The 23,441-nt window shown below is 36.8% G+C and overlaps 1 protein-coding gene across 1 annotated transcript in view; it reads right to left on the bottom strand.

Annotated features, from left to right (window-relative positions):
- Window positions 1-2,187: 2,187 nt before the first annotated feature.
- The window catches only part of LOC103300694 (thioredoxin-dependent peroxide reductase, mitochondrial-like), a 76,833-nt gene continuing 55,579 nt past the window's right edge, over window positions 2,188-23,441 (bottom strand). The window contains exons 2-3 of the mRNA XM_054726055.1: window positions 3,030-3,169; window positions 2,188-2,983 (exon numbers count right to left, since the gene is read on the bottom strand). Of these exons, the coding sequence (XP_054582030.1) occupies window positions 2,188-2,983; window positions 3,030-3,169 (936 nt within the window). The remainder of the gene's footprint in view (window positions 2,984-3,029; window positions 3,170-23,441) is intronic.

The following is a 23,441-nucleotide window of genomic DNA, read 5'->3' as shown; positions in this document are numbered from 1 at the left end:
CCTGGAGTCAGGTGCACTTTCTCCATGGCCGCCTTGGCCACCAGCCTCACCAGCCAGGTGTGAAAGTGGGGAGCACGGAGCCCTGACCTGACTGAGTGCTACATGCCGCCACAGTCCTTCTTGGAAGGCAAGTTATTTCTTCACTTCTTTTTAGAAACTTGGTAAAACAACTTTTAAACCTAAGACCATTCCTCAGCTCATACAGTTAGTAGCTGCTTGGTCAGGATTCAAACCCAGCTTGTGATCACAGAGCTCCTGCTCTGGACTGCGGAGTTTCCTTATGGTATATTCATCGTATGTCTTCCTTCCTTCCTTCCTTCCTTCCTTCCTTCCTTCCTTCCTTCCTTCCTTCCTTCCTTCCTTCCTTCCTTCCTTCCTTCCTTCCTTTGTAGTCCATAGGGTACTTGGCACTGTTTCATACCTAAAATTATCACAGGCCTTGCCCAATAAGAGGTCCTTAGTTCAACTCAGAAATTAATCATACTGGCTTCTAGTGCCAGATGTAGGTCAAGGACTACCATTTTCAGCATAGCACCATCCCGTATTTCTAATTGAGACTTACAGTCCAGATTTTCTCCTTGGTCTAGTTTGAAGCATCCAAATATATAAAGATTATATTCTAGATAAATTGTGATTTATCCTGAAAGATATTAACCAGTGTGTTATTCCATATGGATTAGAAGCCACTTTCTCAAGCCTTCCTGGAATATGAATTGTAAGGACTCTCATTCATGTCTAGAAAGCAAATACATTATTTATTGCTAGTTAATAATGGAGCAATGTATTTTATTAAAGTAAGTGCAATACAAGTCGATCATTGTGAGCATGCCAGCTGGATCCACTCTTCACTATACATCATTGGTACCTAAATGTACTATAGATATTTTTATGCCCAAGAGAGGAGCTATATACATCCATGGGTGTCCAGGACAAGGAAGGAGCTGGGAGCTCCACCATGACAAGAAATATTTGAAAAATCCTGGCTTGCACATGACTTTATCTAGTTTGAATCTTATTATTTTAGTTTACTTTATTGGCATGTTTTTTTCACTTATGGGGCTGATATTGTGCATCATGCATACGACATGCAGGAGTTTCAGAACCAAGAATCATATAGATCAGTAAAAATATTTAAATATATATGTCTGGTTAAAAATCTATTTAAAATAGCATTGGACATAATTAATATATTACAAAATTAGTTTTAGCCCTCCACTCACAAGATAACTTTTATAGTATGTCAAAGCAAATTTGAACTTTCATCCCGAACAAATTTTGAGGTTGATAAGACACAAAAGGTTTTGCTTAGATCCAAATTCTGTTTGAAAAAGGAAGAAACATTACATGCCCTTTTGAATCTCTTCAGAGGATATATATATATATATAGATACCCATGAATCTGTAATTTGGGCAGGGATCGTTTGGACAACTCTTTTTTAAAATATATTTATTTTTGCATTATACACTTTACATTGAGTGCTTCAGAAAATATAATTACAATGATTTCAAAGGGCAATCCCTGGATTAAATAACTAGTCTCTATCATTAACTTCAATCAATGTTTAGAAATGTATATAGGCACTAAGTCAGCTAACGAATAAAATAAACAAAATAATTGTCGAAACTACAAATCTCAGGGATGAGGAGAATACTTGATCAGTTAAGTCACTTTGCCACTTCGTTTTTTCAAATACATGATCCACATTGTTCCAATTAAATATGTCTCCACTCCAAGAGTTAAAGTAGACTGCTGATGCTAAAAACTTAAGGCTATGATCTTTGTTACCTTAAAAAATTCAGTTTAGTACAAAGAAATTCATAAAGAAAACTTCAGGACTCTTATCAGAGGCTTTTGGTAGTTGTCCTACACTGGTGTACACAGAGGTTCAGGTAAGGCTAAGGAGAGTGTTTCCCATTGAAGACATCATCAAAGAAACAGGTGAACTAGGCAGCCTATAAACTAGCTAGCCATCAAGAAGTTACCAATAAAGGACTCATATTAGTAACTAACCATGTTTTAAAAGCCTTAGCCAATGTTATAAAACAAAAACTCCCAAAATATTTAGAGTATTAGTTATGAATGCAAACATAATTGATTTTTGCCTTCTCTACGTAATTGTCTTGAAATGCTAAAAATGAGCTCCAACTGTGGTTCTTTTGAGAAGCTGCAGGTGCACGTGAGATGATCTACTGCTTTGCCTTCTCAAAGTATTCTTCGGAAGCAGTCAGATGCGGCTTGATCGTTGGAGAATCCGGGGTCCAGCTTGCTGGGCAGACTTCTCCATGGACTTCCACCAACTGGGATGCTTTCACCAGGCGGAGGGTCTCTTCCACGCTCCGGCCCACTGGGAGGTCATTGCCACTCACGTGCTTGGTGACTCCCTTGGGGTCAATGATGAAGAGACCTGTTAGTGCAACACCAGGACCTTCTCGCAGCGCACCGTGGTCTCGGGAAATCTGCTGAGTCAGATCTGACAGCAGTGCGATGTCCACGTGGCCCAAACCACCCCTCTTCCTCCGTGTGTTGCTCCAGGTGAGATGGCTGAAGTGGGAATTGATGGGAACTGCGACAACTTCCCAGTTCACAGCATGAAACTCATCGGCTTTGTCACTGAAAGCAGTGATTTCTGGAGGACACACAAAGGGGAAATCCAGAGGATGGAAGAAGAGCACCAAATACTTCCCCTTAAAGTCACCAAGGCTTAGTTCTTTGAACTCTCCTTCAACAAGGGCTGTGCTCTTAACATAGGCTGCATGCTGGGTGGTGGCAGGAGCATGGGGAACTGTATGAGGAACTGGTGCTAAAGCCAATTTTTCTCCACTGGAAGCAGACCACAGTACATCTGTCAAGCATGTTCTTCTTGAAGCAGCAGGCCTAAGGGCTTCAGAGGCAAAGGTGCCCCAAGGAATGGCACTCACATGTCGGCCAACCATAGCCCAGAACAACCATGGTCCCGAGCAACCTTCCCCCTGCGACCACCATCTTCAGTGCAGGCGGGAGCGCCTGGACAACTCTGTTCACACAGCACTTGCGGGAGCAGCACGGCTGGGTCTGAACGCTCTTTCGAGATGGTTCACTCCCATACGAAGCAAGTTGTTGGCTATGCTTCTTCACAGGAACTTCCCCGGGGGTCACTTGCTCTTCCCCACAGCTCAATTTCAAGTCAAGCTTCAAAAGTGACAGAAGATGGAAAATTAACCATCATTTTTTAGATCATTTGAGGAGACAGTTCACTAAGGAGCAGAGACGTTGATGTGGTCTGTGCTTAGTGTGAACTGGGTACCCAACAGCATTCCTTTATCAAATATAAGAAGTATTTATAGGATGAGGCTTCTACAAGTCCTGACACTACACCCTACCCCATCCCTCCATAAAACAGTTTCATCTGCATATAGTTACACTTCCGTAAACCGATTTGTGCTACACTGTCACACCTTCCTCAAAGCATATTTATAGTCTCATGACATTGCCTGTTACAATATTTATGCAGCAAAGGAGTTTTTTTTTTTTTTTTTAAGTTTTGTTTGACAAATGGTTCCCGTGATAGGCTTAGATTGGCTGGGTGGTACTACTGCAATTATACAGCCTTATTTGAGACTAGGACAGAATGAAAATCCTGCCAGTGGTTATAAATTCAACTTTATATCTCATGATCTACTTAGTCTAGAAAAAGAGGAGCATGCATTCATGGGCAATAGCTAAGAGATTGACCAGATGTTCAGAAATTGAAAGCAGATGGGCAAATGATATTATCTATGAATGTGCCCACATTGCAAGAAAGGTTGTGCCTCATTTAAAACTCACCTAATTCTTTTCTGGATCAGAGTCTCTCAGTAATTGCATGGACAAAATGATTCATTCTATGTCAATCAGCCATATTCCTCAGGTATCGGGGTTGACTAATAAGTTCTTTTAATAAATAGCTATGGTAACAGAGTTATCATTTATACTTCTACTTTAACATGGAATTCTCACCAAGCATCCAATATGTTCACATCAGCAACCAGCTCTGAGATCCACATGTATTCCTGTACCCAGAGCAAAATGAAAGAGAACTGGTACAATATGGCTATACAGCCTCTATTGGCCAACAGAATGCAGCAGAATTGATGTGCCATTTCCAAGCACACATACCAAAGAACCTTGCTTGTTTCTTTTATGTAATCTTGCCTCATTGCCATGTGCACAATCCCAGGCTAGCCTGTTGGGGATTGAGAGACCATGTGGAGCAGAGATGACCTTTCCCAGTTGAGGCCATCATAGACCAGCCTAACTTAGCCACCAGTAGCTGACTGCAAATGCATATGTGAGCTCAGCCAAGACTAAAAACCCAATCAGAGCCAAGCACAACTAGTGTACTAAGACTCATAAACTATTTTTTTAAAATATATTTATTATTGAAAGTATTCCAGATGTCCCCCCCTCTTTTCCTCATTGACCCCTTCCACTCCACCTCACCCCTGCTCCACCCTGGTCCTTCATGTCACTACTGTCTGTGTCCATGGGTTATGTGTATACTAGGGGGCCGGTGCATGAAATTCGTGCACTGGGGTTGGGGGGTCCCTCAGCCCAACCTGCCCCCTCTCACATACTGGGAGCCCTCAGGGGATGTCCTACTGATGGCTTAGGCCTGTGCCCTACAGGGAGCGTACCTAAGCCGCAGTCTGGCCTCCCTTTGTGGGAGGCAACCGGGCTGATCAGGAGAAGGCACCAGCCCCATCACCCCGCTGCTGCAGCCACTGCCAGTCACCACAGCCACCACAGCCACCAAGGTGTTTTCATCAACACGGACTCCAGTCCCTTCACCAAGAAAAAATGACAGCTGTCTTTAGGCATTTTCAAGATGTGTCTTTCAGAGGATATGCATTTCTTTCTTTTTTTTTAATCCTCACCTGAGGGTATGTTTCCATTGACTTTTAGAGAATGTGGAAGAGAAAGGGAGAGACAGAGAGAAACATCAATGTGAGAGGGACACTTTGATTGGTTGCCTCCTGTATGAGCCCTGACTATGGGCACCAGACTGGGGGGCATGCAGGGACCCCTGGGCCGCACGCAGCGGTGGCCGCCGGGGTCTCCACACCCCCCAGAGGCCAGCAGCCAGACCCCCATCGTGGACGCCAGGCTGGGGGTGTGGACCCAAACTACCTCTTGGTGCTGGAGCATTCCCAAGCGTCTGGGGGCACTATGGTGACACGGGATGTTCCCGCCCGCCCCCAGCCCGTTGGCGCCTGCACCTATAGGCTCGAAGTGGCCAGGGGGTGTTCTGGAACCCCTGCCTCTCAGGACCTAAGCAGGGCCTACAGGCTCGGAGCAGCCTGGGTCCTGAGGATGTTTGCGGGACCCAGCCCCTTGGCGCTTGCACCCTTAGGCTCCAAGTGGCCAGGGGGCATTCTGGGACCCCTGCTCCTCAGGGTCTAAGTGCGGGACTACAGTCTTGGAGTGGCCTGGGTCCGGAGGATGTTTACGGGACCCAGGCCGCTCAGCGCCCGCATATGCAAATTAACCGCCATCATGTTCGCTCTGATTGGCTGTGGGCGTAGCGAAGGTGCGGTCGATTTGCATGTTTGTCTATTATTAGGTAAGATGCATATAAATTATTTGGTTAATCTCTTCCCACCTCACCCCTTTCCCTCTGAGATTCATCAGTCTGTTTCATACTTCTATGTCTCTGGATTTATTTTGTTCATCAGTTGATTTTGTTTATTAGTTCCCACATATAAGTGAGATCATGTGAAACTTCTCTTTCTCTGACTGGCTTATTTTGCTCAGCATAATACTCTCCAAGTCCCTCCATGCTGTCTCAAAAGGTAAGAGATCCTTCTCTTTTACAGCTGCATAATATTCCACGATGTAAATGTAGCACAGCTTTTTATCCACTCATCTACTGATGGGCACTTGGGCTGTTTCCAGATCTTAGCTATTGTACATAGTGCTGCTAAGAACATAGGGGTGCATACATCCTTTCTGATTGGTGTTTAGAAATTCTTGGGATATATTCTTAGAAATGGGATCACTGATTCAAACGGCAGTTCTATTTTTAATTTTTTGAGGAAGCACCACAGTTTTCCACAGTGGCTGCATCAGGCTGCATTCCCACCAGCAGTGTTCCAGGGTTCCCTTCCCTCCACATCTTCACTAGCACTTGTTTTTGGTTTGTTGATTGTAGTCCTTCTGGCAGGTGTGAGTGGATACCTCATTGTCATTTTAATTTGCATCTCTCGGATGATTAGTGACTTTGAGCATTTTTTCATATGTCTTGGCCATCTGTATGTCCTGTTTGGAGAAGTGTCTATCTAGGTCCTTTGCCCATTTTTTTAAATTGAGTTGTTTGTCTTCCTTTTGTTAAGTTGTATGAGTACATCTGATAAGGGGTTAATTTCCAAATTATATGAAGAACTCAAACTATTTTTTTCTTTTAAACCATTCATTTTTTTAAAATAAAACTATCTCTTTACTTGTTAAAGGTCTATTCATATTTTCTGTTTTCTTCTTTAAGTACTTGCTAGGTATTCACCAGTGAAGCCATCTGGGCTGGGCTTTTCTTTCAAGGAGCACTGACATTTTTATTGTGTTGGTTTTTCCTCTGCTGTATTCCAGCAGTTACAGTGGAATTTTGCGATAAAAATGCTCTTGGATCAGTTAGGATCCCAACAGGAAATGAATGGCCTACTGAGCAGGCCCTACTCTATTTAAGATAATTCAAGGAATGTTTAATGAAGGTCAAACTTAACAGGTCTGATCAGGTAGGGGGATCTTAAGGGATAGTTTAGTTGCCCAGGTCTAGCAACACAGGATTTTTTACCCTGAAACCGAAAGGGTCAAGAGGATAAAGTATTTACCGGAACCTGGAAGAAGAGAAGAGCTGTGTCCTCCTTACAAGGGACATCGTCATCCCAAACCGAACAGAAAGGGATCCTCAACTTTACTTTCCTCCTTCTGCTTTTTTTTTTTTTTTTTTAACACATTTTGAGATTGAATCCAATTGGAAGCCAGAGGGTGAAGAAGCAATTCATATGGTAAAACAGATGACACTTCTGGGGCAGAGAACAGGGCACAAAAGGAGATACAATCTATCTGAGAAAACAAAAACTTGTTATAACTAGTATACTGCTCAAGGATATTTGCCTATATATTTGAATGGATTAGTGAATGGGATATATGTTGCTGTATGAATTGTTTCAGCCACTCTGAAGGCAATTTAGAAACATTCTTTGACACTTAAAATATTGGATTTCATATCTCAGAATCTTAACTAAAGAAATGCTAGTACTAGTGAACCAGGAGGTGAGTTCTAGAAAGATAACTAAAGAGATAAATTTGGTCACCAGATGAGATTAGTGTAAACTTTAAGGATAATCTACTTTTATCTATATATATATTTTTTAAATTAAAAGGATATTTTGTATATGTAATGCCTAGGTAATTAAAAGGTAATTTTAATTATAGAAAAACTGCAATAATTTTAGTAGAATCAAGTTAAAATAATTTCTGTAATTAATCATTCCATCCATGCGGCTCTTATGTTCCTGGCAACCAGAGCAAAATAAAGGATGTAAGAGATTACGTAATATTAATTGTCTAATGAAAGGAAATAGACCAGTGGAAATAAATGTTTTATTTTTCTTAAGCTCCTGAAAATATTAAACACTGTGCTCCTGTAAAAATTTATTTTGTATAAACTTTTATATAAATAACAGAAATAACTTTCAGGGTACTATCTTATTAGAAGTTTTAAACCTATAGAAAAAAACACTCTTCTTTGTAAAACATTTTCTTGCATCAAGTAGTTAAAAATGATAGACATTATTTGAAGGTTCAGTGAAGCAATTAATGTAATCTAAACACATTATATTCAAGTAGCATAATCAGAGTAAAGACTAAAGATACCATATTTTAGTTGATTTTGTTTAATGTTATATATATTATTTACATGGAAGTGTCTTAATAATGACATTATATAACTTCACCTTTTTATTAAATATTTTCACCAAAAACAATTGTAGTCCAACAATAAACTGACACCAAATTATAGCGGATGATCTGTTGTGGTTTTTCAATTATTTATCTTCCATGTATGGGAAGAAGAAATAATTTAATAAATAACGTTCATTGCTGTCTTTCACCACTCTTTTTTTTTTTTTTAAATCCTCACCCAAGGATATTTTTCCATTGATTTTTAGAGAGAGTGTAAGAGAGAAAGGAGGAGCCTACAATGGAGGTAGGTGCCCTTGATCGGAATTGAACCTGGGACCCTTCAATCTGCAGTCTGACGCTCTATCCACTGAGACAACCCAGCTAGGTCTCACCACTCTTATTCAATATAGTACTGGAAGTCTGAGCTACAGCAATCAGATAAGAAAAAATAAAAGGCATCCAAATTGGAATGGAGCAAGTAAAACTCTCATTATTCACAGATGACATGATATTGTATATAGAAAACCCTAAAGATTCCACCAAAAAACTACTAGGTTTAATAAATGAGTTCAGCAAAGTAGCAGGATACAAAATTAACACCCAGAAATGGATGGTATTTTTATATATCAATAATTAACTTTCAGAAAGAGAAACTAAAAATACAATCCTATTTGCCATTGCAACAACAACAACAAGAAAAAATAAGATACCTAAGAATAAACTTAACCAAAGAGGTAAAAGACTTATACTGGGAAAACTATAGGACACTGAAAAAGCAAATAGAGAAAGATACAAACAAATGAAAGAATATACTGTGTTCATGGATTGGAAGAATTAACATCATTAAAATGTCCATACTACCCAAATCAATCTATAGATTCTACATGAACCCTATTAAAATAACAGTGGCATATTTCATAGATCTAGAACAAATACTCCAAAAATTTATATGGAGCAAAAAAAAAAGACCTGAATAGCTGCAGTAATCTTGAGAAATAAGAACAAAGTAGGAGGGATCACAATACCAGATATCAAACTATACTACAAATTCATTGTAATCAAAACAGTACGCTACTGGCACAAGAACAGGCATATAGATCAATGCAACAGAACAGAGAACCCAGAAATTGACTGAAACCTTTGCGCTCAATTACTATTTGACAAAGGAATACAATGGAGTAAAGACAGTTTCTTCAATAAATAATGTTGGGAAAATGGACAGGTACATGCTAAAAAAATGAAACTAGACCACCAACTTATACCATAAACAAGAATAAACTCAAAATGTAAGTTGTGAAACCATAAAAATCCTAGAAGAAACTGTAGGCAGCAAAATCTCAGACATTTCTCGTAGCAATATGTTTGCCAATACATCTCCAAGGGCAAAGGAATCAAAGAAGAAAATAAGCAAATGGGACTACATCAAAACAAAAAGCTTTTGCACAGCAAATGAAATCATCAACAAAATGAAAAGGAATCTCACTGTATTGGAGAACATACCTGTCAATGATACACCTGATAAGGGGTTAATTTCCAAAATATATAAAGAACTCACACAACTTAACAAAAGGAAGACAAACAATCCAATTTAGAAATGGGCAAGGCAATGGGGGGAAAAGGAGACTTATGTAATACTTTAACAATAAAGAAAAAAAATGGGCAAAGGATCTAAATGGACACTTCTCCAAAGAGGATATACAGATGGCAAAGAGATATGAAAGAGATATTAAGACTCTCACTAATCATCAGAGAGATGAAATTTAAACAACAATGAAGTATCAGCTCACACCTGCCAGAATGGCTACCATTAACAAATAAAAAGCAATTGCTGGTGAAGATGTGGAGAAAAAAGGAACCCTGGTACATTGCTGGTGGGAATGCAGACTGGTGCAGCCACTATAGAAAAGTGTATGGAATTTCCTCAAAAAATTAAAAATGAAACTACCATTTGACCCAGTGATCCCACTTCTAGGATTACTTCCTAAGAATTATGAAATACCAGTCAGACAGAATATATGCACCCCTATGTTCTTATCAGGGCTCTTTACAATAGCTATGATCTGGAAACAGCCCAGGTACCCATCAGTAGATGAATGGATAAAAAAGATGTTGTATATTTACACAATGGAATACTATGCAGCTGTAAAGAGAAGTATCTCTTACCCTTTGAGACAGCATGGAGGGACTTGGAGAGTATTATGCTAAGCAAAATAAGCCAATCGGAGTATAACATGATCTCACTCATATGTGGAATCTAATAAACAAAATAAACTGATGAACAAAATAGATCCAGATACATGTAAGTGTGGACCAGGCTGATGAATCCCAGAGGGAAGGAGGTGGGGGAACAGAAAGAGATTAACCAAAGAACTTATATGTAAATATGCATAACCCATGAACACAGATAATAGCATAGTGAAGGCCTGAGTGTGTGTGTGTGTGTGTGTGTCGGGGGCGGGGGGGAGGTTGGAGGGTGTCAATGGGGGGAAAAATAGGATATCTGTAATACTTTCATTATTAAAGATAAATTTTAAAAAATAAATGCTTTACTGGGACTGACAAAAAAATAACATACAGGCCACAAAAACATGATTTATTACAAAAAAGGAGATTATATGACTTTTCTTTGTATGTAAATCTTCTCAACTTTATATTCAGGGACATCACCATAGCCAAACTAGTTATGGAATAAAATACAAAGGCAGATATATTTTGATGGTTTCCAAGGATTTTATAGCTGAAAACACCAGATGGAATTGTTGTTCTTATAACATAACCTTTTGTAAAGGGTTGTATTTAACCTGCATACAGATACCAGAATCATAAATTAAATCTGAGAAACATAAATAGCAAAATATAAAAATAAGATCTCTTGTTCACATAAAAAACATTAAGACTATGACTATTTGAGCCATAACTTCTGAATTTACTATAACAATTTAACTTCTTTGTATCCATAGTTATTTGATTACATATTTTGGTAAATAAAATATTCTAGTAATAGTTTTTTTACATTTCACATATACAAACATTTGCAAAGAGATCAAAGTTTAACACAATGCATTAAATCTTTTTAAAATTGTCATGTAGTTCACCATCACCTCAGTAAAAAACTTTAGGAATTGGAAAGTTATATTCATGACTCTCACCTCTCTATACCAACTTTGCCCCAGATGGCAACGAATATATATATATCTTACAAGACTTGAAAAACAGAAATTAGGGAATAAAGTCAAGTTTATAGAAATTTAAAAAGTAAAGATAATAATATTGAAGAAAATTTTATTTACTAAGTGAATCAAGCCTTTATTTAAAAAATTACATATAGATATATACAAAAGTATAAATCAATTTGATAATTTAGCTGTGGGAATTTCTAAAGACATAATAAAGGGAAAGGTAATTCCTTGCTGAGTCTGGATGCTACATTACCAGGATTGAAAGACAAGAACATGGTCATAATCAAAGGTGTCAAATTCAACAACATGGCATCAGAGAGCTAAACTGGGTCTGAGTAAGTGGCGAGAGGAGGGACCTAGGTAGAGAATTCTCATTAATGCAGTGTGATGGAGGCTGACTAGATTGACAGGGGCATTTAGGTGAGGATGTGCTCAATAAGAGAAACAAAGTGCCTGGGGTAACAACTGGCACAAGTCAGAGGCAAGGCAAGATTTAGTCCAGTAGAACATTACTGCAAGGAGACCTTCAAGCAATGGTGTCATCCATTAACAAATCACTTGAAATCTATCTAAAAATCTCTTTCCATATCACACCACGTCTTCACTCCAGACAAATAGACAATGAATATTAATTGCATTCTTGATGTTTGATTCACCTCTAGAGGGTGAGGTAAGAATCTCAGCAATGGGGGGTTTTAGTGGAGTCCTGACAATGTCAACTCATGGGCCGGTGCTTAGGAGGACAAGGCTTTTCTGCATGGCAACCATTCTCCCACTCTGAAGGCAAAGGGTTTCCCTAAATAAGATTTCATATTTTCTTAACATATGAACTCAGTCCAAATAACGTTATCATATTACCTTCTCCAGTCCAAGTAACTTTATAATGTTTCATTATCTTCTCCAGCTTAACTAAGAATCACTTATTTAAGAATCAAGTTGTTATAGTCTATCTTCCTTTAAAAATACAGATATTGCCCTAACCGGTTTGGCTCAGTGGATAGAGCGTCAGCCTGCGGACTCAAGGGTCCCAGGTTCGATTCCAGTCAAGGGCATGTACCTTGGTTGCGGGCACATCCCCAGTAGGGGGTGTGCAAGAGGCAGCTGATCGATGTTTCTAACTCTCTATCCCTCTCTCTTCCTCTCTGTAGAAAATCAATAAAATTAAAAATACAGATATTAAGAGCAGTGTCTGTTCAAATCCTCTGTCCATTTTTTAATGGTATTGTTTTGTTGTGGTGGTGGTCATTGAGTTGTATGAGTTCATTATATATTTTAGATACTAACCCCTTATCAGAGGTGTTGTTTGTAAATATCTTCTCCCATTCGGTTGGCTACCTTTTGATTTGTTGATGGTTTCTTTTGCTGTTTAGAAGTTTTTAGGTTTGACATTGTCCCATTCATTTAGTTTTGCTTTTACTTCCCCTTGCTTCTGAGGTCAAATACATAAAATCCTTTCTAAGACCAAGGTCTGTAAATTTAGTACCTATGTTTTCTTCTATGTAATTTATTATTTCAAGTCTTATTATTAGGTCTTTAATCCATTTTGAATTACTTTTGTGTATGGTTACAAATAGTCTAGTTTCATTCTTTTGCACGTGGCTTTCAAATTTTTTTAACACCATTTATTAAAGAGCCTTTGTTTTCTACATTGTGTGTTTTTTGCTCCATTGTCAAAAATTATTTGCCTATATGCATATGGGTTTATTTCTGAGCTCTCAATTCTGTTCCACTGGTCTGTGTGTCTGTTTTTCTGCCAATACCATGTTGTCTTGATTATGATTTTATTCATATAGGGGATATAAAACCAAAAGCAACAAATGAACAAACCAAAACTCATGGACACAGATAACACTCTGGTGGTTTGGTTTCCAGAGGGATAGGGGTGAGGGAGGTAGTAAAGGGTAAAAGAAATAAACTATGTGGTGATGGAAGGAGATTTGACTTTAATTGCATTTGACACAGTGCAATCTATAGATGATGTTTTATGGAATTGTACACTTAAAACCTATATCATTCTATTAACCAAACTAGAGGCCCAGTGCATGATTCATGCACTGGGGTGGGGTCCCTCAGCCCGGCTTGCACCGTCTCACAGCCCTCTGGGGATGTCCCACTGCAGGGAGCAGGCCTAAGCCGGCAGTTGGACATCCTTAGTGCTGCTGTGGAGGCAGGAGAGGTTCCTGCCAGCACCACTGCGCTCACCAGCTGTGAGCCTGGCTTCTGTGGGAGCACACTGACCACCAGGGGCAGCTCCTGCGTTAAGCATCTGCCCCCTGGTGGTCAGTGTGCGTCATAGCAACTGGTTGTTCTGCCGTTTGGTCGATTTACATATTAGCCTTTTATTATATAGGATATAATCCCAATAAATTTAATTATTTTTTTAAAGACTGATATTGAGAGGAAAGAGATAATATCTATTTGACCTGTCTTGGCTTTAAATAAATCAGATTATCTGACATCACCTTGAGATGCCTATTATCTAGATTTTACAAAGAACAGTGGAAAATTAATTGGCTCAAGGTCAAAAGGGAATGAAGGAATTTGAACTTAGGTCTTCCTGATTCCAAATTTTTGTTTATTTTTTCTAATAAATTATAATTTCTACTAAAATAAAGCACCTATTTAGTACTCTATGCTATAAATAATGTTATACTGGATTGAATAGTGTCCCACAAAAATCCATGTCCAGCTAGAACTTCAGAATGTGACCTTAATTGGAAACAGGACTATTGCAGATATAATAGTTAAGATGAGGTCATTACTGGATTATAGGTGACCCTAAATGCAAGGTTGATGTCCTTATAAGAAGGTTATGTAAAGACACAGAGATACAGAAACACACACACACACAATACACACACACACACACACACACACACACACACACACACAGAAGAACATGTGAAAACAGGCATGCCAAGGATTGCCAGCAACCAGCAGAAGCTGGAAAGGAGCTTTCAGAGGAAGCGTGGCCTTGCTGATAGCTTGATTGTAGACTACTAGCCTCCAGAACTGAAGGGAATAAATGTCTGTTATTTTAAGTCACCAAACTTCTGGCATTTTATAGGCTGCCCTAGAAAATGACTACCAAGACAATTAACAAAGAAGGTATAACTTGCTTGTCACATTGCTAGTAGAAATGTGTTCTTTAACTAATAATTATAGGACATTTTAGAATCTTGTATTTCCTTAAAACCATAATTAAAATAATCAATTATCAGTCAAAGTTTTCTTATTGTTTTGTGGGTTTTTATTTTTTATTGCCTATTGCCTCATTTGATTATCTTGTTCCCCGCTTATAGCCAACCCCAAGCACTCAAACCAGTATATTGTCTTTGCTCAAATATTGTTTGGAGAAATTATTTAACAAAGAGTTGGCAAAATTCATCATTGAAATTATTAGCTTAGATGTTTGGAAAAGTTGAATAGATGAAAGTCTTAAGAAAATTTTTGGCCAAACTTTGAAAGAGATTCAATGACTTTTCCTTTTATGTATATTAAAAACAAACAAACACAAAAACATAGAAATATGATGAAATGGCTAAAGAATTAAACTCGATTATATTTCCTCACAGCTACTGCCACTTCATCCAATACTTTCCAAAAAAGCAAGGTAAGATCGAAACATATGATTTGAAGAAATAACTCTGAGATTTTCCTATGTCAGTAAAAGAGAACTTATTATCAGAAATATTTTCACACGGAGTAGGAGCCAGGTCTCCAGTGCCTCAAAAAAACCTCAATAAAAATAAAAACTAGAAAACTAGCTACTCAAATACAAGTTGATAAAGTTTCTGTATATTAATATCTGAACTTTAAAAAATTGCAAAAAGACAGAGTTCTTTGCAATTATGACATTACTCTTCTTCAAGGATTTACCTGGAAAAAATACGAACTGATTTGGAACTAGCTTCTTAGAAGAGAATTAGCAAATTTCCATATAAAGAAAAAAGAGCTCTACACAGGACCAAAATAGAAGAGCTATCCAACACCATTAATTTAGTGACTAATTCCACAACCACACTTTTAGATATATTCATATGCTGTATTTTTTGGTCTCTGATATTTATGTTTAAGTCAGCTATTGAAATAGTGTGTCTTTCACAACACATCTTTTCTGTAGTCAGTAAAACTGTTGTTTTTTTCACAAGGTAGGAGGTAATAAAACTCACAACAGCCAAAACAGAGAGGGAGAGATCAGCTAAATCTACTCCTTTGCTTTCTATCTCCTTGGTTCTGCTCCTCTGTAAAAAAGAAAAATCCTCTCTTGCTTTCAAATATTGAACATATGCAGTAGCCATTAACTCTGTATCCCACAATTTGTCACTTTCAATCAAGCTTGAGCAAAAGGACTGCAATACCATTGGATATATGATCCAATAAACTAAATTGTCTTTTTGTGTGTTTTTTTAAGCCCACTCATTCCCGTAGTTGCTCTGAATCCTAGAAGCTGGGTCCTTGGGATTGCTGAGCTTGGTAACAACACATGCAGGAGTCCAGAGCATCTTTGACGTTAACATTGCCGGACGAGAGGCATCTATCCTGTACACAGAAAGCCCCATGGGGACAGCTCATTTTCTTTTACTCTGTAACTTACCATGAAACACATTATTCCCACAACTCAGCATTAAAAACAATTAATTTGTCCACAGTTGGAAGTTGATATAAACTCTGCTTACAAATTAATTGAATTTGATTAGTTCCACTCAGGTCCCAGTGTTTTTGACAAGTTAAGGAAGAATTTCCAAGTGGGTAAATTTTTTCATCTGTTTTGACATCTCATATTATACAGTACTTGCACAATGGAGATACAACATTGTCTATAGACATTTCCAGTAAAATATGCCTTTGTGTATAATGCATATTAAACTAGCAAGCAAAGTTTTAATTAACCGCTATGTATAGAAAATAGAATAAAACCCAGGTTATACTTATGAACATGTAACCCTAGGCAAATTGTTTAATGTCTCTGTGGCTAAAATTCCTCCCTCTCTGAAAACTCTAGATTAGAAGATATGCTCTGGAATATCACACTTTATGGACTAATAACTGTGTTATTAGAATTGAATTGGATACATTAGAAAGCAATCTGAAATAAATGCATCCTTAAAGCATATAGATTGTTAACATTTTATTTTTAAATATTATAAAGCAAACACGTATTTTTTAAATTGAATAATGTTAAAAGATGTTTCGAAAATAACAACATTCTTCTTGGCCTTCTTTATCCCCTAATCTCACTTCATACAGTCAGTAACTTTCAGCACTCTTGCATATGTCTTCTGCCATTAATCTCCATATTTTAAGTAATAGGCTTATACACTTATTTTTATATGTATAAATTCCTAGAATATTGATTGATATCCTAGTATGAGGTACTTAGCCCTTTGGAATATTCTTTCAACCCTATATTCCAAATCCCTTACCCCTACCCAAGCTATCAATATTGACATTGTTGAATGTTTGCATTACTATTGACTATATAATTACTAGAATTAAGTATCTATTTCTGTAAAATTTTTCTCTGGAATTAAAATTACTAATTTTGGTTACCTGTCTCTGTAGTTGATTTTCTTTTAATTTTAGAGAGGGAGGAAGAGAGAGAGACAGACAGACAGACAGAGAGAGACAGAGACAGAGAGATGAATGTGAGAAAAATATTTTGGTCGGTTGCCTCCTGAATGCATCCAACCAGGATGGAGCCTGAAACCTAGGTATGTGCCCTGACTGGGAATCCAACCCATGACTCTCCAGTATACTGGACGATGCTCCAAACCACTAAGCAACCCAGGCCAGGGCTCTGTAGCTAATGTGTAATGTGCTCTAACAGATCTGTCAAAAATAATAATAGTTGCAAATGCCCAGGCATATCATTTTTTTTTTTTTTACCTATAACACCAATTTTCCACAGCTCTCTTCCTACTCTAATCTCCCCTGTTCAGCTTTAAATATTGAGAATTCCTTCCAAAATTCACCTTTGAGACTCTCTTGTTTCATGGATGTAATCTCTTTTTTTGTCCCTTCCTTGCATATTCTCCAATCTCTTCTGAAAATGATGGATTATAAGAAATATAGCATCTTTTTTATTTCTTGCATGTTTAAAAATGTTATATTGCATCCTCTCATTTGAGTAAATTTTTCCAACTATAAATATTTCTTTTCACCCTCACTGGTCTCCCTCCTCAGAACCCATAGGGAACAGTATTGAGTGCTACAGTCTCATTCAAACTACAAGCACACCCACCCTAAGGCATGAACCCCGATGCCTTCCAGCATCCATCCTGCCATGGCCGGGATACACTTAGGTAGCAGCCAGAGCAATGTGACTCTAACAGTAAAAGTTATAACCTCATCAGCCTTCATGCCAGTGAGAGAAACAAGAGGTTTACAGAACCCAGAAGGTCCCCAATGCACAAGCTGCTGTTTACCTATACAGATAATTATTCATGTTCCAGATTTTGACCTCACCTAATTTTTCATCTAATATATCCTTCAGGGTAGGGCCACAGGTTGGCTAACTTCTCCCCACAAATCTGCCTACTTACATATAATGTCGTATTATACTGAGTGCACTGGGATTTTGGGCTGTGTTTTTCATGCCTCAACAGACATTTCTAATTATATCATGTGTCTATTTAAAGACTTCACAGAGAAAGAGAATGTCCTTTCCTTACTATCTTATACACAACAGTTGATAGTAAACAGAATCCTTTTGTGTGCGTTTGTCTACTCTCAGTATTCTGAGTTATATTTTTTAAGGCAAACAATCTTTCCCTTAGATTGTTAGCAGACTTCTAAAATATTAAGTTGAAGATGCTTATTATATTTATTGTCAATTTAACTTCTCTTCAAGTTTACCCCTCAAGGTTACAAAGTAAACATTCAGGAATTTGAAGCCATTACTCCCCAACATCTCGGACCCAGTATTGCTTTTCCGTTCCATTTTAAGTTTGGATGTTTGCTTTGGATATCTGTTATCAGGGTGGACTTCACTACAGAGCAGGCAAATTAGTAATCTAATCATTTTTCTGAGAGTGTCCAAAAGCTTCAACATAAAAGGCTGAAATAAACCATTCACAGGTAGAAGTATCATTGCAAGAGATTTATTTTTGCAATCTCAAAGTTTAATATAAGTGTCCTAGGAAACAAAATGTATAAACCGACTGCTCAAATACCAAGATGCTTGCCCTCAAACCCTCCCCACCACCACCAAACATCTTTATGTGGTAGCTAACGGACTATATTATACTCTATCTTCGAGATATGTGATTGTTTAGCATAAAACAGTTTATTGTTTTATTTTTAAAATACAAAATGCCAATTATGTCAGCCAAATTGGAAAAAATATATCAAGATCTGCTTATTGGCCTGTTTTCCCGATTTTTGATAATTGACTCTTCCTATAGTTTATTGTCTTTTTTATAAATCCCACTCAAAGATATCTATGAGCTCATGGCTACTTTAAACAATTGAGTAAAATGGAAAATTGCCAAATAGAAACTAAATAAAAATTTATTTTCAGGATAAACTGCTAAGTTAAAAAAGAAAGAAATAGAAGAAGTACATTCCTAAGAGTTTATATATTGACAGTTCTCACAATTTTAACTCACCTGACAACTTTCAGCTTTTTTCTTTTAACTTTCAGCTTTTAATCCTCATTCAGGGACATTTTTCTACAGATTTTTTTTTCTTTCTTTTTTTTTTTTTTTTTTTTTTTTTTTTAGAGAGAGAGGGAAAGACAGAGAAAAGAGAAATAAGAAATATCAATATATCAATGTGAGAGAAACACATTGATTGGTTGCCTGCTGCAACCAAGGTATATGCCCTTGACTAGAATTGAACCCAGGACCATTCAGTCCACAGGCCAATGCTCTAGCCACTGAGCAAAACCATCTAGGGCTTAATTTCAGTTTTTAACCTCTATTTTCAACATATGTTCATTGAGTAATAGTGAGATTATAAGCATAAGAGAAAATTTCTAAGTTACTGTCCTTTCTGATCCATTGACTTCTTCTATGACCTCCTGTCTTGACACTGTTGGACCTCAATTTCACAATCTATAAAACTATTCCTATTATTTTTTCAATTGCACCAATTACTCAGGTCTTCAAGTACCTTAGGGGAAAAAAAAGAGATGACACACCTATTCCACCTTTTTATAGTATGCAGCTCAAAATAATGCAGGCTTTCTGTATTGCTTAAATCACTATATAATCTAAATTTTTCATATATTATATATTTAATAATTTTTATGATTTTATATAAGTTAAAAATATTGTAATACTGATGTTAAATCTAGATTTAATCATATTTAATCTAAATTTAAGTAATTAAAAATACAATTGGATAACTATAGAAAACATTATAAAATATATGATGACAAAATTATATTTTTACAATAAATGTTAAAAAAAATGTTCTTCTTGGAAAAAAAAAAAGAAATTTCTCTTCTAGTGGCACTGAAGAAAAAGATAAAACCTAGAATTCTCACTACAAAATATAACCTCCATTGACCCCTTATAAAGACTCAAAGTGCTATTCTCCTCTTTGCAGACAGGAGCATTTAAAATCGTGGTAATGAATATTGGGAGTTTCCCCCTAAAAAGACAGACAGAGAAAACATCATACATAAATTAGGTGCAACATAATATCCAACTATACTTGTGTGCTATCATCTCAACTTCTTCCGTCTTTATGCCTTTAGATGGCCTCTACAACCATTGTAATGAAGATCCCTAGCATTTTCTCCAAGCCTTCTTTGTTTTCCCTACTTAAATCTTAAATGTTGGTACATTAATACAGCAATACCATGAAAGCATTTGAAAATTTATTTTATTACTAATTATTAGTCATGGGATCAGTTCCATAAATATTAGTCATGTTACAATGGAAAAGTTGCTTTTATTTTATTAAAAGTTGAAACTTCACCCTTATTTTTAATTTAATTATTTAAAAAAATGCTTTCCTTGAGTGTTGGTACATATAACTGGATATTCCCGGTTTTAATGAATTAAGATCATTAAGTTAAATTAAGAAGGAAAAATCAAGCACATGTGCACCCATTGCAACAGCCACTCTACGTGTACTTTTAAGAAAGGCTTCCTCACCAACCACAGAAATTGGGTAAAGACAGGCTGAACTCAGCTTTCCTCACCCCTTAGCTAGCATTTGGAAATCCTACATTCTTTCCTTTTAAGGTGACTAATAGTACCTCCAATATCTTCTTAAATTATTTATACACCAGTTATTAAAAACCAGAAAATAACAAGTGAATTCCAAGTAAAAGGTAATTTATTATTGTGAAATATCTTATGTGTAACTTGGCAAGAATAAACTAGATTTTATAAAATAGATATTGGCTGGGATATTAATTGTACATTAATTTTATAATTGATGTATAATTAATATAATATACTTGTAACAGTATATTTGCATCAACACAAATACAATATGATTAGTAAAATTGAAATGCAATTGGATCAAACAATTGAAATACAATTAATACAATAATTTATGTAATTAATACAATATATTTAAAGAGAGCAAAACTTTCTATTGATGAAAAAATATCTCTGGGTTGAAAGATCTAAAAATTATTTTCCTAAAGAGTTTCTCTCAAAGCATTTAATTGCAATTTTGTAGCCTTAAGCAATGAAAATACACATATAAAATTAACTTTTACTTAATATGACCCAAATTTGATCAACTTAAATATTAATTTACAGTACCTCTAGAATCTATCTAAAAGTGTTGTTTGAAGGATTATCAAGAGGAGCAATTATTTCTCTAAATTATAGATATTTTAGGTTATTTAATATTTGTTCAAAATGCTATGCTTTATTTTCTCCTCAAGGCTATTCTGAAAATCTCATTTCTTAGATTGGCTAAGGGTTAAAAATATTTAGTAAAACTATCACACTACTATACCTATATATCTAGATAGATAGATGATAGATAGATTTTTAAATTTTTTTTTCACTTTACTTGCATGAGAAAATAGCTGCAAACAATGTGGGATATACTACAATGTGACCAAGAGTCATAGCCTTAGATTAAATTGTCAGGAGCGTCCATCTATCAGGCAAGCAAAATGACTCATATATCAGGTTATTGATTTAACTTTATATACAGTATTTTGGTGTTGTTATATGAATAAGAGTAAAGAGAAAATAGTTCCTGGTAAATGCAATTCAAATTTTGTAAATTAGGGATGAGTTACCATGGTGCCTAATTTTACTAAGCAATTAAAATGAAATACATATTTTAACTGTGTTGGATGCTCACCCTCTTGCCATAATATAAAATGATATCCTCAATGCTGCCTATGTGGCTTTATCATCTTAATTGTTAATAGCCTTAGGAAAGAGTTTAACCATCAATTACCGCTACCACTTGCCACTTTGTGCACCCCCCTCCCCCATCACAATTTGGACACTTCTAATGGAGGGGACAGCACAGAGAATTGACTTTTTTTTAGACACCTCTCTCTATAAACAATTTGGTTGGCAATTTAAGTCTTGGTATCCTTCCATAGTGAATCTTAATAAGTACAAAAGAGAAGAAATTGTTTAGGATATGGGTGTACTGCTGCTGTATAACATTAGGGCAGAAGAGGGTTAGGCACATTCCAGTTATATATGATGTCTAGCTAGCAATCAATATTTTGGAATTAACAAGTCTACATGGATTGGGGTGGGGGGTGGAGGAGGAAGAGCAGAACATATAGAGGGAAAATGGTGATGCCCCCAATAAATAAATAAATAAATAACAAGTCTACCTTAGTTCCATATTGCACCTCTCAATTGTGTGAGATGGCAATTTTGTTGAAAATTTGGGGATTGGAATTTTATCTTTAATTCTGAGTGTTTTGACTTTTGGTGAATCTTCACAGATAATTTAAAAGGAAAATAAAATGCTATAGAAGCACAACTGTATTATAGTCAACTAACTATCAAAAAGGAGATATAGAATCAACTGAAAACTAGCTGGAGAGAACCCTGATAACCAAGGATAGAAAGTGTGGACTGTATAGAGATTGTCTAATCAGCTTTTGAGTCCCCACCATAGACACTGCCCCTGAAAGCACATCGAGGTAAAAGCCAGTGACACCCAAAGCACCTGCAGCTGACACTTGCAGAACCAGCTCTGTGTGGGAAGGAAGTACAGCTCATAATAGGGAAAATCAAAGCATGAGACTCAAGGTAGACCCAGTCTCTTGGCTAAGGAGTCCCTGACCACTGGACTATTAGGGGCTTTAACCTCTCATACCTCAATCAGGTGGCCCAGGGACAGAAATGGGCCATGATTTACATTAATCTGCACTAGAGACGCTCACAGAAGGTCTAGGATAGACTTACCAAGGGACCAGATTCAACAACATCAGACCAAATCCAGCAAGACTCATAAATAGTGGACCCAATTTATCTGTATAACACTATGACATTGGTGTTAAAGTTCACTGGACACCAACAATCAAGTCCCAATTATAACAAGAGTGCCCAAATAACAAGAGCAAGGAGCATTCATAGAGCATCCAGCTCAGGTGAACAAAGAGATTGCATCACTGGACCCCTCAAGACACTTTCTACATAAGACCATACCACAAAGACTGGGAGGCATAAGAGTTCTACCTAATACATAGAAGCAAATATAAAGAAACATCTAAAATGGGGAGACAAAGAAACAACCCCCCAATGAGAGAAAAGAAAGAATCTCCAGAAAAAGAATTAAATGAGATGGTGGCAAACAACCTATCAGACATAGAGTTCAAAGCAATGGTTATAAAGATGCTTAAGGAACTTAATGCAAATTACAACAGCATGAAAAGGGAAATAGAGATCATGAATAAGAACCAGACAGAAATAAAGAATGATATATCTGACATCAAGAACACACTGGGAGGTATTAAAGGAGATTAGATGAAGCAGAAGATCAAATAAATGAATTGGAAGACAAGATAGAACTAATTACCCAATTAGAGCAGCAAATAGAAAAAAAAGAATTAAAAAGCAGGAAGATAGTTTAAGGGGCTCTGGGACAACCTGCAATGTAACAACATCTGCATTATAGAAATACCAGAAGGAGAAGAGGGTGAACAAAGAACAGAGAACCTGTATGAAGAAATAATGACAGAAAACTTCTCCAACCTGGTGATGGAAAATGTTACACAAACTCAGGAGACACAGAGTCCTAATCAAGGTGAACCTAAAGAGACCCACATCTAGACACATTAGAATTAAAATGGCAAATGTTAAAGACAAATACAGAATCTTAAAGGCAGCATGTGAGAGACAGAAAATTACCTACAGAGGATTTCCCACTAGAATGTAAACTAGCTGACTTCTCAA

Source organism: Eptesicus fuscus, chromosome 14 (assembly GCF_027574615.1).
Source record: "Eptesicus fuscus isolate TK198812 chromosome 14, DD_ASM_mEF_20220401, whole genome shotgun sequence".
Lineage (NCBI taxonomy): Eukaryota > Metazoa > Chordata > Mammalia > Chiroptera > Vespertilionidae > Eptesicus > Eptesicus fuscus.
Note: the sequence above shows the minus strand (reverse complement) of the source record. Positions and strands in the feature narration are given on the sequence as shown.